Consider the following 16011-nt stretch of genomic DNA (forward strand, 5'->3'; position numbering starts at 1 on the left):
AGAGACGCTGCAGCTGCGGCGGCGGTGGCGGCCACTGCAGCTCCGAGCGGCGCGCGGCGGCAGAGGCGGCGGCGGCCGGGACGGGACGCGGACGGCACGGGAGCCTGAAGGCCGGGAGCGCGGACAGGGCCGGGCCGGGCGCGCGGGGCCCGACGGCGCCCAGGGAGCGCGCGCCCCGCAGCCCCCGCGCCGCGCCCCTGGGGCATGGGGCGCGCCGCGGCCGCCTGACGCGCGGGGCCTGGGCCGGCCGCCCGTGTCCCCGCGCCGCCGCGCTCGCCTCGCCCGCCTCGCCGGGCGCCGCCGCCTCGTCGCGTCCTCCGGGCTGGAGGCGGGGGGACAGAGCGCGCGCGGCGCCGCGGCCGTTCCCGGGGAGCGGCGTCCCTGGCCGGCGGGCGGCTCGCGCGGTCCCGGAGGAGGACTGGAGATGTCCGGTCTGTGCCGCCTCCTGCTCGCGTACCTGTTCCCGGCCCTCCTGCTTCACGGTGAGTTCCTCCGCCGGCGCCGCGGAACCCGGGCGCAGCCGCTGCTCCCACCCCCATCCCCTGCCCGCCCCCCCCCCCCGGGAGGGGGGCTCGCGGGTTCCCCGGCGGCGCCCGGAGCTGGTTTGCGGCTGGAGCTTGCTTTCTGGAAGGGTGCAGAGCTCACACACAGACACCTTTTAGCTCCTGAATGGATTGCTTCAAGTCCGAGGGAAAACTTTTACGCAGCCTGTTGGATTTTCAGAGTCCAGACTGTCATGAAATCGCAGGCTTGGCGATCCCGTCTCCAAAGTGTCACGGCGCCTGCCGGAGGGGCTCTTGATGTGGTCCAGGCTTTTGTGGGTCTGTAAAGCGAAACTGTGGTCGTTTAAGGGGGAAAAGCAGCCCGCGCGGGTTTCTCTGTGGCCTCAGAGAGGACTGGTGCCTCCCGAGGTGTGGCGATGGGGCTCTCTCCCAAGTGGACTGGGTGCAGTTCAAGGAGCAGGGGACACTTTCATGGCCACGGTGTAGTCATTAAAACCAGTCTGCTAAGGTTCTCCGGGACGGGACGCCTCATCTCCCGCATACTCTCGCTGGATGGTTTTGTTTCTGCGCTTCGTGTGCCGCATTTTCTCAGGGGCTCCGGTAACCCCTTAGCCGGAGAACTCATCAGCGCTTTCAGAGTTCCAGGAATTGCCCTGAGAAAAATAAGGCAGATGTTGTGGTAGGTTGGTGTTGATGCTCGCTGCAGGCGGTGGGCAGAACGCACTGTGCTGATTCAGAAGTCCAGAGTGAACTTTCCCTAATGGTGGACACCTGACATTTCGGCAGAGCGTCAACGCCGTGGCCTCCACAACCCCTGCAGGGCAGATGAGCACCCTCGAGGACACTCTGGGTTTCTGAGGATCTGCAGCAGGATGGAGCTTCAGAATGCATTGATGCATTGTTGCCAGCACTGAAGACCAAGCTGTGCCCCCCACCCCCCCCCGCCCCCCCCCCCAAGATCTAGGAAGGGAAGAGGGGGAGAATCCAGGGGCTAGAAGTGGCTCTTTTCTTTGTAGTAGGGCTTCAGGGCAGACAGCTCCAGCCCTGCAGCCCTGCTAAGGTGTCTGGTGGGGCCAGACCTGCCTGATTGCCAAGGTGTGTACCCCGAGCCCCAGTGATCCCAGACTTTAAAAGTCAGGATGGAAGGCTTGCAGTTCGAGGGCCGGGGAGAGAAGGTATAATTATAGGGTTGCACTCCTAGGCCCATCTGCTTAGAATTACAGAGCAGTTTTAATCTTTGGCTGAAACATGAAACAAATCAGAGCCAATGAACAGATCAAACAGCAGCTGCCACACACACCAGGGGGGAAAAAGAGGGTGAGAGAGATGAAACAGACAAAATTGTCCCCTTAAAAAAATCTGTTGTAATATCTGTGAGCAAAAATGGCAGTGTGGTCAAATGACTTTTGAAATGAGAAATTACTTGAGAGTTTGGCATAAACAGAATTTTTTCGCATAAGCTCATTGCCTTTTGCACTACAAAAGTGGTCCTCAGATGTGCAGTGTGGACCGTCTCATTCCCAACTTTCTCTCTCTCTTTTCAGAGGTGGGGGTTGTAATTAGGGCCCCGCCAGTCCAAGCTGGGATAGTAACTAATAGTTCGTAATAAGAGCCCAAGTATATCCTTAGTGAATGTAGCCCCTAATCTCCAAATTTGAGTCCGTGTTGGCCTGAACGTCTTGGAACGAGCGATTTACCCAGACCCGGTGGTGCTGGGGAGAGAACCTTGTGGTGGGAGGGAGGAAGGAAGGGGCCAGTCTGCACTGTAACCCGAGGAAGGGGGAGGGGGGCAGACCCCGTGCTTGTGTGCACGTGTGTGCCTGTGTGACGAAGAGGATGTAAGATAAAAAAGGAGTTTGCGAAGTTTAATTGGATGACATTGATACCCTGCAAAAAGCTATCCAATTTCAAAGTGAATCTGCAATGGCAAAATTATTAACACTGAAGTTGCTCAAAGATCAACTTAGATCCTGCAGGGAGTGTTGGACCCTAGCACAAAAAATAAACAGATGGAATAGTTGTGCAATGCATGAATCCTTGGGATTTAAGAAGGGCTTGTCATAATTCGTTAGGATAGTGTAAAGCACCAAGAAAGAATGGAGTATGCTCCCTCTCCCCTTTTTCTTCCTGATTCTACCCGATGGAAGTAATTTTAACAGAAAATGGGTGTTAATCAACTTAATCCAGGAGAATGCCTTGATGAATGTGTCCTATTCTATAGGGAGGGGTTTTACAAGCATTTACAAATTTGGTAGTGACAGATGAACTTGATCATATATTTTAATAGTTATGAGTCTGAAGATTACCTGAGATCTTTTTAGAATGGCTTAATGATTTTTTTCCCTCGATACCTAGGCATTTTATTTTGCTAACCATAGGACATTATTTGTCTATTCATGGTAACTATTAGTAGGTAAAAACACATTTTCTAGAGTTATGAGTGTATTTGTGACCAACTTTAATAAATGTAGTTTCAGACATTTATAGATTGTTACACCTGCAAGTCACATTAATGAGATTTAAAAGGGCACAGGGCCTTCATGAAGATTCTGCATGAGGATGCTGTAGAAACTATGATGTTTGGCCTCCAGTCTTTGTTCAGTTTGTTGGTTACTTTTATTTCAACTCATTGCAAGTCATAAATCACCCCCGGCTCCTATTGGTGAGTAAGTTAGGCTCCAGCTAGACTCGAGCCTGTGGTTTGTTTTTGCTGTTTTGTAAAGCTGTAAATGTAGTGCAAAACTCAAGTTCAAAATTTGATGGAATAAAAGTATACATGTCAGTTTTACTTTCTTCTCCTTCAGCTTCTGAAAACAATTGCATTTCTTAATCCAAAAAAAACCTATTGAATGTCACGGAAGAATGCAGCTGGAAGATGTCCATTATCACTGTTTTCTTTGCTTAGATGAAAAGCCACAAAAATCATTCGGCTCCAGAAACACAGATTAGCATGAGGTATTCCAGAATAAGTGGTGCTTTAATGCGCAGCAAAGTGCTGACTCTCTTTGCTAATGGAAACCTTTGATTTTAAGTTTTGGAACTGATGCTGGGGGAGATGTTCTATTCCCCAGAGCTGTTTACTTGTTCAGAATTCATTGACTTTTTTGAAAGGTGAAGGCACTTTTGAGCCATTCCCTTTCATTCAAGCATATTCTAGCAAAACTTGAAACACACACACACACACACACACACACACACAAAACCTGTAGATTTCCAAATGATACCTTCACCAACAAAATCTAAGGAAACCCTTAACTAGGGTAAGATAGGAATCTTTGAAATACCATTTTTCTGAAGACCGGTTTTGTAACCAAGAAAACATTGTGTTTCCTGCGCCCTTTCCCTGTTGGTCATAAAATGAAATCTTGAAAAGAAATATGACTCATTAGTACATAACAGGGAGCAAGGGTCTTAGATGTTAAATATTCTCTTGTGAAATAAATGGACTTGCTTCAAACATGTGGCCAGGCAGATCTATAATAGCCAAATTTATTCTTTTTTCTCCCCAAATGAGAAGAGAATCAACCATTAAGTGGATGATATGACTGAGTAATTATATACTGCTTAGGGACAGACTGATGACAACTTGATGTAATCAATTAAAGTGGAGCATAGAACGTTTAAGACTAGAAACATAAAAAGAGATGTTAGTGATTGTATACATCTGCTGACAGCTAACACAGGAGGACATGTCTTCTATAGAGTCTCGTGTATGTAGTTGAAGCACAGAACCTGCCACCGTCATCCACGCACAACTTCTTGCCGTGTTAAGATTTCGTGTGTATAGATCCTTGTTTCCTTCTCTCTAATGCGGGAATAGAATTTTTCAGGAAAGTCACATGATAGGTATCTAGGTCAGAGAAATGATACAGTGTCGCCCTAAAATCATTAAGAGTATTCTGTTCTGTGGGAGTTGTCCCGTTTCCTTCGGCTAACCACTCGTTCAGGAGGTACGTTTATGAGGTCCTACTCTGGGCCAAGAGGCCCTGCATGCTAGGGACAGGAGGTGTGAGGAGATGCACACTGCCTTTCCTGCAGAGCCCCAAAGAATATCGAAGGGCGAGGAAACAAAAGCAGAGCTGGGAGCATGGCAGGCTCTAGATGACTGCAGTATTTTCCCTGCTGAGAATCGCCACAAACCACGCCAAACATACACGTACCACGTGCACACCACGCACACACTCCATGCGCACGCACCACACATGCACGCACATGCACACGACCGAGCTGAAGAGGACGGGTGTGGCAGGCAGCAGTAGTCAGTTTCAGAGGCAACATGCAAATTTCGCAGTCTGTGGCTCCGGTTCAACCCCAGTGTCTAGCCTGGGGACTGTGGCATTAGAAGAAAAGGACATCGAAAATTACCTCCTTTGCAACGACAGCTGAATGGAGCCAGGAATTTGAAATCTTGACTTTATTATAATATAATATCCTTTAGATAAAAAGGCTTAAAGATTGGCAAAGCAGCTCTTTTAGCTTTTGTCTCAAAAAACAATTTGGGATAAGAGTTTGGTAGGCACAGCTACCCACATGGTCGTAAAATCCAGTTTGTCTGCAATGCGTGCGTGCTTTTATTCCAGCACATGGAAAACTGTGCTGGGGCTTATCTAGCAGAATCCAGGGTAAAGCATACATTTACAGTAATGACTGCTTATATAATTGGGCTGGGCAATTTCATGGCCAAGTAATTACCTTCATTTAATCTAATCAGTCACATTTTATCTGCTTTGGGTTTTTACATATCACACCAGTTCTAACTTGAGAATACTTTCTCATTCTGGTTATCCAAGTACTATATGTCACATTATTGAAAACAGGAGCATGCGAAATGAGCAAGAAAAGAATCGCTCAAGACCCTCTACCCAGAGACAACCATTGTTAATATTTTCACATTATGCTTATTTAGCTCTTGAAATTTTTTTGAAGCATTCAACCACATATTCTAAAGACTGACCTGATCAAAGATTAGTTCAGTCCCAGTGTGCTGGAAAATTGTTTCCTTCCCCACTAATTTTGCATTTTACGACACGTAAAGCAGTTTGGAGCTTTTGGTTCTCAATCTAGATAGGTGAAAAACTCTGGAATATATCTAGAAAATTCAGAAATTTTAATGTTACTGAAAAGTTGGTGATTTGGACTTGGGGTATACCTACCTTTCCTTTCATTTATAAACAATGTCCCATGCTTGAGAGAGAACCTCACAGGTAGTAGGCACTCAGCTACTTGGTGAATGAATGAATATTGACTTTCAAAACGCAAGTAGCCCCTGCTTCCTCCCCAAACCCCCACCCTTCACTCTTCTGTTTGGTCCCTGTCCCTGGATTGGCTTGCTTCCTGACAACACTGTGGGTTTAGGAACAAGCTTTGCCATGGATGACTGTAGGAGAGGTACTATATTCATTCCCTCTGAAAACTATGCCAAGAACTGCTTTCTGAATGCATAATCTGGTGAATTCGGTGGTATAAACAGTCACCTGGTCCCATATGCTTTGTATTTAGGGTATAAATCTCTGTGTAGGTGGTCAACCCTATGCTTCATTTTGGGAACTCTATGTTTTTTTTTATTGATATCATTGAGAGTTTTCAGCCTCTGAACAGTAGACTGTTACAATTATGATAGTGGTTAAGGTCATTCTACAGTCATTTTGGATTACTAGTATAGAATGATTTATTCCCTGGGAGTAAATCATTTGTGTGTGTGCATGTGTGCGCACACACACACACAGGCACACACGTGAATAAACCCTCCAGAGCTCCAGGGTCTCATTTAGTTCTCTAGAAATGGTAATCTGTAGAATTACATCCTGAAACCTTCAGGAATTAATTTTTTTTCAATAGATGAATAATTTCTTTCCAGAATCTACTTTTTTCCCCCACACTCACTTGAAAGAAGTACGTATTTGTCATCATAATTTTATCTGAGCCCAGCAGGGGACCCCCCCCCCCCCCCACCCAATGCTGGAGACCATTTTATGGTGAAGTCATTTTCCTGATTTGGACCTCTGCCGGACAGGGCACGATGCTGTGGAGAGCTTCCAGTTTAGTTGGTGTCGCAGACTGGCAATCTATATAACCCATCGACTTTAGTTATTATTACCATTACTATAATTTTTACTTTTAAACAGATAAAAGGTACATATTACATGACCCACCCAAAGCTGCCTTTGGGACTGAATTCACAGTCACTTTCTTATTGTAGGGGTGTTGGTTTTTAATCCTTTGAGATGCTCTTTCCCTTGGATTCATTTGCAGCAAAAATCTTAATAAATGAGAACCCAATGAGCTAGTCTTCTCAATTAGCCAAAATGTCTAGAATCCTCAGTGAACCAAATTGTTGATGTTACTCGCACCCGCGTTCCCGCACACAGACTTTGTCACTCTTGTCTTATTAAAAAAATGAGGAAAAAAAAACTTTCATGGCTTAAACAGAGTTATTACCTGTTCACCCCAGTATCTCTGTATCCAAATTACCATCCTACAAGGACTGATGTTCCTAGTAATGACCTTGAGCCACTTTGAGAACCTAAATCATCAAAGGAAGACCGTAAATGTCAATTGCGTTCAACACACAATGGCAGAATTTTCAACAACTAGATATTGTGATTAGTCAACACTTCCAGTTACATAGGTAATCCAATTAAGTGGAGGTTTTAAAAAGTTATTATATGGGGCGCCTGGGTGGCGCAGTCGGTTAAGCGTCTGACTTCAGCCAGGTCACGATCTCGCGGTCCGTGAGTTCGAGCCCCGCGTCGGGCTCTGGGCTGATGGCTCGGAGCCTGTTTCCGATTCTGTGTCTCCCTCTCTCTCTGCCCCTCCCCCGTTCATGCTCTGTCTCTCTCTGTCCCAAAAATAAATAAACGTTGAAAAAAAAATTAAAAAAAAAAAGCTATTATACATAACAAGCGCGTTTAGTATAAATAATAGGAATACTCAGGAACCATTATGATAGTCACCATCCTTGATTACTACACTGCTAAGTACCAGGATGACGGACTTACACAATTTAAAATTAAAGTAGGACATAGAAATATTTTGCACAAGTTTTATTTCAGATGTAGTGCTAAATTAGTATAGGTTCCTATTTTCCTTTCTCCCTTCCTCCATTCCCCCCCCCTTTCCTTTCTTTGACTATAACTTCTCATATACCTTCTCTACAACACGCAAGAGATGGCCAGTACAAAAAACTCCCAAGACTACAAAAGAGATTTACTGCTATTTGTCCAGAGTGGTTCCCTTCTCATTTATTCAGGCAAAAATGATACACTGAACCAGACGATACACTGACCCATAGTAGAAGCTTCATAATGGATCTTCCTCTTTCCTATCTGTTTCCCATCCCTCCGAAAATGGGAAAAGTGATCTTCCCCAATTGGAATTCTTATTGTGCTGTGACATAGCTTAAAGTGTTTTGATGGTTTCTCTTCACCTTTCCAGTGAAATGCACACTCAATATGACAGTGACGCTCTTGATCACGGCCCTGCCTCTCTGCTCTTCTGTCATGGGCCGCCCTGTGGTCCCCCCTCCCTGAGTCTATCCCCAGTTCCTCCTATGTGATCCCCTCCTGTCCGCCTCTTTATGTTTGGATAGGCTGCACACTCTGCCTAGACCACTTTGGTTCAGTGTTTGAGACATGGCTGCCCCTCCATGAACCCTCCAAGGATGAATTTAGAGACTGCTCTCTCTGTCCTTATGAGGCCCTCTACAAGCCCACTCGGGGTCTGGTTTCTGGCCCAACTGAGACTCCCTCAGGGCATAATGTGTGTAGCTTCAGTGCCTAGAACAGAGCCTGGCCCTTCAGAACCATTCTGATGGTTTCTCATTCTGATGAATGAGTTACTAGTTTCAGTCCCAAATTGGAGTTGACATACTCTGAGCGATACAATGAACAAAGGGGTCCCTGGGTTAGTAAGGCTGGTCTCCTTGGAGGGCACACCATGGCTGAAACAGAGGAGGAAGTCTTGGGGGATAAGGAGAGCTATTATACCTGACCTCTATTGCAGCTAGACTTGGTGCTTCAAATGGCCTTTTAATTCTAAGCCAATTAATAGAAGTAGCACTCATGAGAAGGCCTCCCAGAGTTTCCACACCAGACAAAACGAGTAAACGTTGGAGACCACTGTTGGCAGTCGACTGCAGACCAAAGAGTTTCTCCTACCGTACAGCAGGTCCTACTTTCACGCGACCCATTTTTTTTTTAATGTTTATTTATTTTTGAGACAGAGAGAGACAGAGCATGAACGAGGGAGGGGCAGAGAGAGAGGGACACACAGAATCTGAAGCAGGCTCCAGGCTCTGAGCCGTCAGCCCAGAGCCCGACGCGGGGCTCGAACTCACGGACTGTGAGATCATGACCTGAGCCAAAGTCGGACGCTTAACCGACTGAGCCACCCAGGCGCCCCTCACGTGACCCATTTAATTTTGCTCCTTAATGGTAACCAAGGTGGTGGGTACTTCAAAGGGCAAAGATAGAAAGGGAACAAATCCCATTTTTTCTACGCTAAAAATATAGCATCAGCCACGAGTGCAAACCCTAACTCACTGTGTGCTGAGAAGCTGTGCTAACTGAAGAGTTCTTCTCCATCTGGCTGCTCACGCTACCACTCTCCTCCCCTGACAGCCTTGCTGGGTCTGTGAGCTTTACTCGTTGTCTGATGAGAGCGATGGCCAAGTGGAGATATGTCTCTAGAAACCCAAGTGATGTAATGATCTTTTGCCTGCTTTCAAATGGTTTGTGTGTTGGCGGTTCTGGGGTTTTATTTCTTCCACCCTCGGTTAGAAAGCATCACTGTAGGCTCCCTTCCTGTGTGACTGGCCTTATGAACGATCCATGCAAATCCTGACCACCACTCCCTCTTCCTCTGCCTTTGAACTCCCAGCTTCCTTCCCAGGGCCCTCCTTCATCATCTCCACCCTTGTTCTTTGACATCCAGGCCAATGAGTCCTTAAGAGCCTCAAGGTCAGAAAAACTTACCTTCATTCTTGGTCATGCTTCCAGCTCCTGAAATATACAAAGTAAGAGTGAATAGGTATTTGTTAAACTGAGTAGAACTCGTCAACAACCACAGAGCCCGGTGCTTTGGGTCCCACCTTCTTCTGCATCAGGGTCACCAGTTAACTTTGCCGGGGAGCCCCGTGCCATTCTCAGAGCCCAGAGGGGCCTGGCTCTGGATGACTTTTCCCATTATTTTAGCTGTTCTATTAGTTAGAATGGACTTTTTGAGGGCAGTCTAAGAGCCTAATCGTTATTTAAAATAATAACACATTTAATGAGAACTATGTGCCTGTGCTAAGGAAGACAGTCTCCGATAATCCTGAGACCAGCCCTAAGAGATGGGTAGTGTTATCCCCTTTTTACAGATGAGTACACAGAAGCTTGGTGAGGTTAAGTCATTTGTTTAAGGTCACAGTGCTAATGGTGTGTTTCATCGATTGTAAGAAACACATTTTCTTCCCATTTTAAGATCTCTGCAGTGGATATGCATCTTATGGTCGATGGGGGTTCCAGTCCCTGTTAGCCTGCCGGGAGCAGTCAGGGGGTGATACGGCCTTTGCCTCTGTGAACCTGGACATAGTGGCACACACTGTCATCCCATCACTTCCCTTATGTGTGTCCTTGTGACTCCATGTCTATGGGTTAGTTGCAGACAGGTTGGTTTTGAAAGTAGAGTAAACGTTTGAGCCCCGCATGCTTGGTTGCTTTCTCCGTAACTTACTGATAAATTGCACTCTTTGCGCTGGAAAGAAAAACCACTGTGAAAATTGGAGTGGCCTCATAATAGAGCAGCAGAGCGTTAGTGTGACATCAATGAGGCAAATACTTATCGCTGGAAGAATAACTGCAATTCTATATTTTCTCATGTTAGCAGTGATCAATTACCTGGAAAGGAAGATACCCACAAAACGGTGTGGCTGTGTTTGTTGTTTTGCTGTTGAGATCCTTGCAAAGCAAACATATTGCCTGTCACGTGTGAAGCATTGCAGCCGGAGGCAAGAGACATTGTCAAATCTCTTGCAACAGATAAAAGCGATGTCAGAGTAGCAAATGCTACTCTGATTCGGGGTATCTCGGGACTGTAGTTCAGGCATTGTGTCCTCATTTAAATGCAAGTGTTTTGTCACTAGTAGTAAAATAATGATGCATCTTAACAATCCTTGACGTCTTAGATCCAGAGAAATCCTTTAAGTGGCAGATCCAGTTTCAAACTCACGCAGCCTAGCTCCAGATATTTCGCCCATACCCACTATCCTCCTGGCTTTCATCATCTTTACAGGAAAACAGTTGCGGGGTATAAAGGGGCTTACAAATCGAATTTTAGAACATAGCTTGGTTGATAGCGAGCTGACGGTTCTTTACTAAATGTTTAGTGTCGCATTTAAAGCAGAGCCTTCCCCAACTCCCACTGCTTTGTAACTTGAATTAACATTGTAATTGATCACACAGTCCATTGACCTACCAGAGACAGCAAGCTGTACTGTCTTTCACTTCTTGATTGCCTGACAGGGAATTCAGGAAATGCTTCCCATCATCAGGATAATTACAACTCGTGGGATTGGTGGGAGGTATAGTCCATAGTACCCCCTCTCCCTCCTCTAGTTCAAAGCCAACTGACAGATCAACAGAGGTCTCAGACAGATGAAGACATGAAAACATGAGGATTGTGATAAAAATCAGAAGATACCGTATAGATGATGGCCAGGATAGGATTGCTAACAGTTCACCCCTGAAGTTTTCAGACTTTCCACCTGGCCTAGTGCCACAGTCAAGCATCGGAAGGGGTGGGGTCCTTACTACGTGGCGAGTGTGGGAGCTGATCAAGATACACGAGCAGTTGACTCTTGAACAACACAGGTTTGAACTGAGTGGGTCCACTTACATGTGGACTATTTTTTTTTCAATAAAGACACTACAGTGCTATAAATTTATTTTCTCTTATGATTTTCTTGAGAACATTTTCTTTCCTCTAGATTGCCTTATTGTAAGAATACAGTACATAAAACATATAACATGTTGTTCAAGGGTGAACTATATTTTGAAAACAGGCCAGTTTGGCAAAGAAAAAGGGCGTGGTCACACACACTTGTTTCCTTCTCCATCCTGCACCAGGCTTCACTGGGGAAGGGTGAATGAGGGAGGCAGAAAGGGTACCGAGAAATGCCACTCTTCCCTCCTCCCTGGAAGCAGGGGCCACGGGAAAGAAGGTCCTCATGGAACAGCCACGAGCATCGACACCACCCAACGTGGATTTCAGATTTCAGTGTTTCTCTCATTCTGGCTGGGGTCCCAATCACCTGGCTGGGCGACACGGGGTTGGTGGTGAGGTTGCATGCCATTTGAACACAGCACCATCATCTCGTTTTAGAATCTTTTTTCACACTTGTCATTTAGTTGAACTGTACCCATAGGTGTCTCTGCCTCGTTCCCTGTTCGCTTCATTTAAGATACATAAGAATAATCCCTGCTCTAGCCCACGGCCAGCATGTTGCTCAGAGGAAAGCCCCAGACTTCCCACGTGGAGACTGCTGTCTTCTCAGTACCAAGGACTTTCCACAAAGGATTCGTTCAGCCCTCTGAATCATGGCAAATATCTGAAAATCTGAATATTGTACAAATATCTGAATGTTATCAACCTGTGGGTCTGAGTTTCCCCAGTAGATTTCATCATGTTGCTGTAAGTCACCATATTCTGGGTCTAACGTTTCATTTTTAAATTAAATTAAATTTTCTCTTGTAAGCCATGGTTTCTCTATGAAGTTATTAAGGTGTTGATTAAAAAATATATGATTGCCCCCTCATAGGTAGCATTCTAACAGATGCATTTTATTTATTTCGTGTATATTTCTATTTTGTTTTTATACATTTGTCTAACTGGTGTTTTGCGGGGGGGGTTGCTAACAAGGTACTGAGTACTTAGTAGGTCCACGATGAAGTCGTATTAATGTGTTAATTACTTCAGGAGTGAATCTCAAAACAATGGGTTTTCAGAGTATAACTTCATTTGCCAGCATGGCTTTATTCTGAACGTGGGGCTGGTGACTATTTTGCATGGTTAAGTGTCCGGCAACATAAACCACTTATACTGAAGACAAACTTAGTCCTAATATCCCTTTACCCATGGGAAATAAAAATGTACAGTCTTCTTGTAGTTATTCCTATTAGAACCCTGTATTGTCACCGACTTTGTGGGTGTGAAGAGTTGGAGTGGGAATGTAACTGGGCGAAAGTGTCCCACACTTCCCCACTGTAGGGCGGGTAATACGACTTATACCCGACTGATGGGCAGCCCCGTGGAGGGTGTCCATCCAGAGACAGAACCAGAGGATGGAAGGCTTGGCGGGAACAGCTGGGAGCCAAGCCAGGGAGCACATGTCAGATGGGAGTCTATCCGAGTTGTTCCTGGGCCTTTCTCCCCTCCATCACAATTCCCTTTCCCTTTCCACTGAGGCTGATTTCCACACTCTTCCCCCTCCTCCCCTAAATGGGTCCCTGCACGACCCCTTTCTTACTCCTCCCTTGGGACATGTTCCTTTTTCTCTTCAGTCCCTGTTACATTCATTTGCCTGCACTGTAAGCTGCTCGTTTGGATGCACGACCTTATTTGCTGCTTCACAGATGCACGGATTTGAGCTCAGGCTTTTCCAGGAACTAGCCAAGAGACCTCCCGCGAGTCCGTGTTGTCTCCATGGGCCTCGGCTTTCCCACCTGGGGAACGGTCTCCAGGGACACCTCTGCCTTTGAGATGTGAACTCCACGAGAACAGAGACAGTGATAAGCGTGGCGGGGTAGGAGTGCGTTTCCCACTTGCAGTGATTTCCAGCCAAGGAGCAGTTCCTCAGCCTGACCCCTTCCTGTCTGCTGCAAGCTCTCCTTTCAGCGAACTTTCACTTTTCTCTTTCAGGGCTGGGAGAGGGTTCTGCCCTCCTTCATCCTGACAGCAGATCCCATCCCAGATCCTTAGAGAAAAGTGCCTGGAGGGCTTTCAAGGAATCACAGTGCCATCACATGCTCAAACATCTCCACAATGGCGCCAGGATCACTGTGCAGATGCCACCAGCGATCGAGGGCCACTGGGTGTCTACTGGGTAAGAGGGCCAGGGCTGGACCGGGCCAGGGAGGGACCAGAGAGCACAACGTCTATGGAAGGCCTTTCTTAGGGTTTCTCAGATGCACAGAGACTCTCTCCTATCTGCAATGGTGTAGGTGTTATCTAAGTTCTAACTAAAAGCCAAGCGACACTTTGAAACTCTGGTTGGTAAAGAAACAGAGCTAAGTACTGTAGAAATCTTAGCTAAAGCAGAGATGTACCACTGTTAACCAAGGGGTGTGAGTGAATGGGTCCTTGTTTACCGAAGTCTGTGGGACCACTCGTGTATGAAAAGAAACCATTAGCAAGTGAAATTAGGAGTCTGTGTTTCACCAACCCTGAAACATGACTTGCAAGGTTCTGATGGTCTAAATATTCTAGCCATATTCTGGTAATTTAATATACGGCTTCAGGGTTCTAAGAGTACGTGAAAAAGTACTCAGGCTACCTCTACTAGCCAGGGCGTAGATCTTGGACTCTTTTCCAGGTTGCAGAGCTGAGATTTATCCCAGTTTGAGCTCTGGCTTATCTTCCATTAGAGCTTTTAAAAATAGCCTAGAGGCAGACCTGCAGTTTTTCCCCTACCCATTAAATTGTTGAGAATTAACAAGGCTCACTCTGGGATCTAATCACTTCTCCCTTGCAGCCTCCAGGTACCTTGGGGAGGGATCAAATGCACACAGAGAAGACAAAAAAGGAATTTTATAAGATGATGAAGACCCAGAGGTTTTATTTTTTTCTAAAGATGGGGTTTCTTAAAATAAGGAGATGGTAAATATTTGCACAGCCTGAACGCGATGTGCTTTTAATAATTTATCATTTTATTCAAAAAAAATATTTATTGATTGCACAACTATTTACTGTGTGCCAAGTACTGTTCTAGATTTTGTGTACATAGCAGTGAACAAAACAAGACATGGTCCCTGTCTTCAGGAATTTTTCAAATAAACATGCAAAGAAGTGCTATGAAGAGGGAAAAAAACAACAGGTGCTAAAGGGGAATACCAGGGACCTTATTTTAGGATGGGGGTGGGGTCAGGAAAGGCTACCGAAGGAGAGGACACTTGAGCTGGGATGTCGTTAGCTGTGCAAAGACCCAGGGAAGAGCTTTCCATCTGGAAGAACTAGCAAAGGCTGGGTTGGAGAAACAACTGACCCAGAATCCTTGTAGTTGAGGTGCAGTAAACCTGGGTGTCTGATCTGGGGAGAACAGCTCCAGAGGAGGATCCTGAGGCGGGCAAGGCCAGCCAGAGCACGTCTGTCCGAACTGGACTTACCATCCAAGAGCAGAACTGGAAGGTCTTTGACGAGTTTGCAGCAAAGACCATGCTTTCATACGAGGCACCTGGCTGAGTGGTAGAAAAGTGATGTGAGGTTGACCAATTAAAAGACGCAGCAGGTGCATCTAGCGGCGAGGAGGCCTAGGTGAGGGAGGTGGTGGGTCCGTGGAGTGTGGAGGACTTGAGATGCTCAGAGCGCCGAGCTCTGGAGCCCCCCGAGGCACACCACCACCAGTGCCCAGATGAGCAGTTAAACTGCATTCACCACTCACGCCAAAGGGAGCCTCCTTCCTAGGGGGGAGAAGCCTTACGTCTGTCTCCTTCCAAGCCTTCTCTGCAGACTCTGCCGAGTTCCTCTGAGTGCCTTCTGTGCATGCACCCTCATCGGACATTCACTGACTGCCCTCCCCAGAGGGAGGTGCCCGCTTGGAGTAATGTTTACCTCTTTCCAGTGTGTGAGCTGAAAAAAGGAAATGTTAGCAATTTTGAGAAGCACGGGCCTTTGAGATTTCAGCCCCACTGCTTGATTTAGCGATGCTGGATCTGCTCAAACCAAAATTATTATAAATAACATATAGTAAATACTATAGATATAACATGATATGTGATATATTGTGTATCACATTGAGTTCTGATATTACATTGTGTATATATATATATGAAAAAATGTGTGTGTGTATATATATATATATATATATACATATCACAGATTGGAGCAGGTTTATAAGGTCAAAACTGATGACATGTAAGTCATGATATAACTGAGAGTGGGATCTAGCAGAGGGTTACAGAGGACGGAGTCTTTGGCTCTTTGGCCGATGTGTTGAAGAAACTCTCCAGCATTTCTCTGGTGCGGGCTGTGCTGCAGAGACAGGAACTGGCCACAGGTACAGCGGTGATCAGTTCCTGTGAGCCATTTGTGCCCTGTAGACCTCATCCAAGTATTTCCGGCCTGGGAATCCAGCATTTATCTAAAGCCACAGCATAAAACCATTTTGTCATTGTCATTTTGTCAGCACAGACAGAAGGGACCCTTATATCTGTTGTTATGTTAGCTTTGCTTTTTCACTAATGGACCCTTTGTTTTTCCAGGAGAGGGAAAATTAATTTTCACTAGATGGGAGGGTGAATGTGCAAGTGCCTCT

General features: G+C 46.1%; 1 protein-coding gene across 1 annotated transcript in view; it reads left to right on the forward strand.

Moving 5' to 3' along the window:
- The first annotated feature begins 363 nt into the window (after positions 1 to 363).
- APCDD1 (APC down-regulated 1) overlaps positions 364 to 16011 on the forward strand; it is a 33810-nt gene continuing 18162 nt past the window's right edge. Inside the window, 2 exon segments of the mRNA XM_030336459.1 lie at positions 364 to 482; positions 13401 to 13584. Of these exon segments, the coding sequence (XP_030192319.1) occupies positions 425 to 482; positions 13401 to 13584 (242 nt within the window). The 5' untranslated portion in view covers positions 364 to 424.

This window comes from Lynx canadensis, chromosome D3 (genome assembly GCF_007474595.2).
Source record: "Lynx canadensis isolate LIC74 chromosome D3, mLynCan4.pri.v2, whole genome shotgun sequence".
Classification (NCBI taxonomy): domain Eukaryota; kingdom Metazoa; phylum Chordata; class Mammalia; order Carnivora; family Felidae; genus Lynx; species Lynx canadensis.